We start from the raw sequence: 1,158 nt of genomic DNA, 5'->3' as shown, positions 1-1,158 counted from the left end.
GTTTGCTCTGAGACATTCTGGGTAAGCAATATCCATTCTTTTGGGACTTGAGCAGTTTTCTAACTTGCAGTGAGAAATCCTTCAAAGATGTATATCTACAAATAATGCCTTTTAGGAGGGAAAATCTTAAAAGAATCTAATTTTAAAAAATACCAGTGAGTTCATTTTTTGTTCATGTCTTGCAATGCTGTCTGTGTTAACCACATCACCTGTTTACTCGTGCCGGCCAGATCGGACTTGCCGTGTAACCTAGTTGCTCTGTTTAATGTGCATGGAATACCCAAAACCCAGCAGCCTCAGTGAGAAGTGGGACCTCTGTAAACTGGCTGCACGCAGTTTCGTACATAGTCTGTACAATCAGCTGCAGGCTCCCTGGTGCCCACCATGGATTCTGCTCCAGGCCCTGTTCTCGGTGAGCGCTGGGCTGTCCCACTGCTCCTGCATAGCCCCAGTCCAGGCCTGCCGTTACAGGTCCTCGTGTCCTCAGGTGTGCTCGCTGGTACCTGTGAATTAGAGGATTAGCTTGTACGCCGGAAAGGGATTTGAAATGTCTGGAAAACAGCTTTGGGCTACACTGGCATGCGATGAAGTAAAACGTAGACAGCATAAGATTGTGGGCTCTTCAAATTGCATCTTCTTGTGAGTTAAGGGATAAACACAAGTTACTAAGAGGTCCCCTCTCTTGTAGGTTGGTACGCTGGATGTCTTGGTTGGCTTGTCAGATGAGCTGGCTAAACTGGACGCGTTTGTGGAAGGGTAAGGTACTCGTGTGTCGCTGGGCTGCCTGACACTGCTGATTGGTTTAGGGAATAAGGGCTTTTTCTTTGTAAATCCATTTTATGGAGGTATAACTTAGATACAGTGAAATGCTCGCCTAAGATGTGAGAAATACTCTTTTCAATGTCTTTACTGAGCCAGGTTTTACATGCTGTGCAGCTCACCTGGTTAAAGTATGCAGTATTTTTTCCTACAGCCACAGAGGCATGTGTATTCTTCCTCGAGGAAATGTCTCTTTGGCACCTTTGCCCACTTAATTGGTTCTTTTATCTTTCATTATTGAGTTATAAGCCATTCTTTACATATTCTAAGTCCCTTAACAGCTATGGCTTGCAGATATTTCTTTAAATTCTGTCCAGTTACTACTTTTTTTTTGTTTTT

At 43.9% G+C, this 1,158-nt stretch overlaps 1 protein-coding gene across 1 annotated transcript in view; it reads left to right on the top strand.

Moving 5' to 3' along the window:
* The first annotated feature begins 271 nt into the window (after positions 1 to 271).
* Atp6v1c1 (ATPase H+ transporting V1 subunit C1) overlaps positions 272 to 1,158 on the top strand; it is a 22,020-nt gene continuing 21,133 nt past the window's right edge. Inside the window, exons 1-2 of the mRNA XM_023702345.1 lie at positions 272 to 412; positions 689 to 756. Of these exons, the coding sequence (XP_023558113.1) occupies positions 272 to 412; positions 689 to 756 (209 nt within the window). The remainder of the gene's footprint in view (positions 413 to 688; positions 757 to 1,158) is intronic.

Source organism: Octodon degus, unplaced genomic scaffold (genome assembly GCF_000260255.1).
Source record: "Octodon degus isolate 3935 unplaced genomic scaffold, OctDeg1.0 scaffold00148, whole genome shotgun sequence".
NCBI classification, from domain to species: Eukaryota; Metazoa; Chordata; class Mammalia; order Rodentia; family Octodontidae; genus Octodon; species Octodon degus.
Note: the sequence above shows the minus strand (reverse complement) of the source record. Positions and strands in the feature narration are given on the sequence as shown.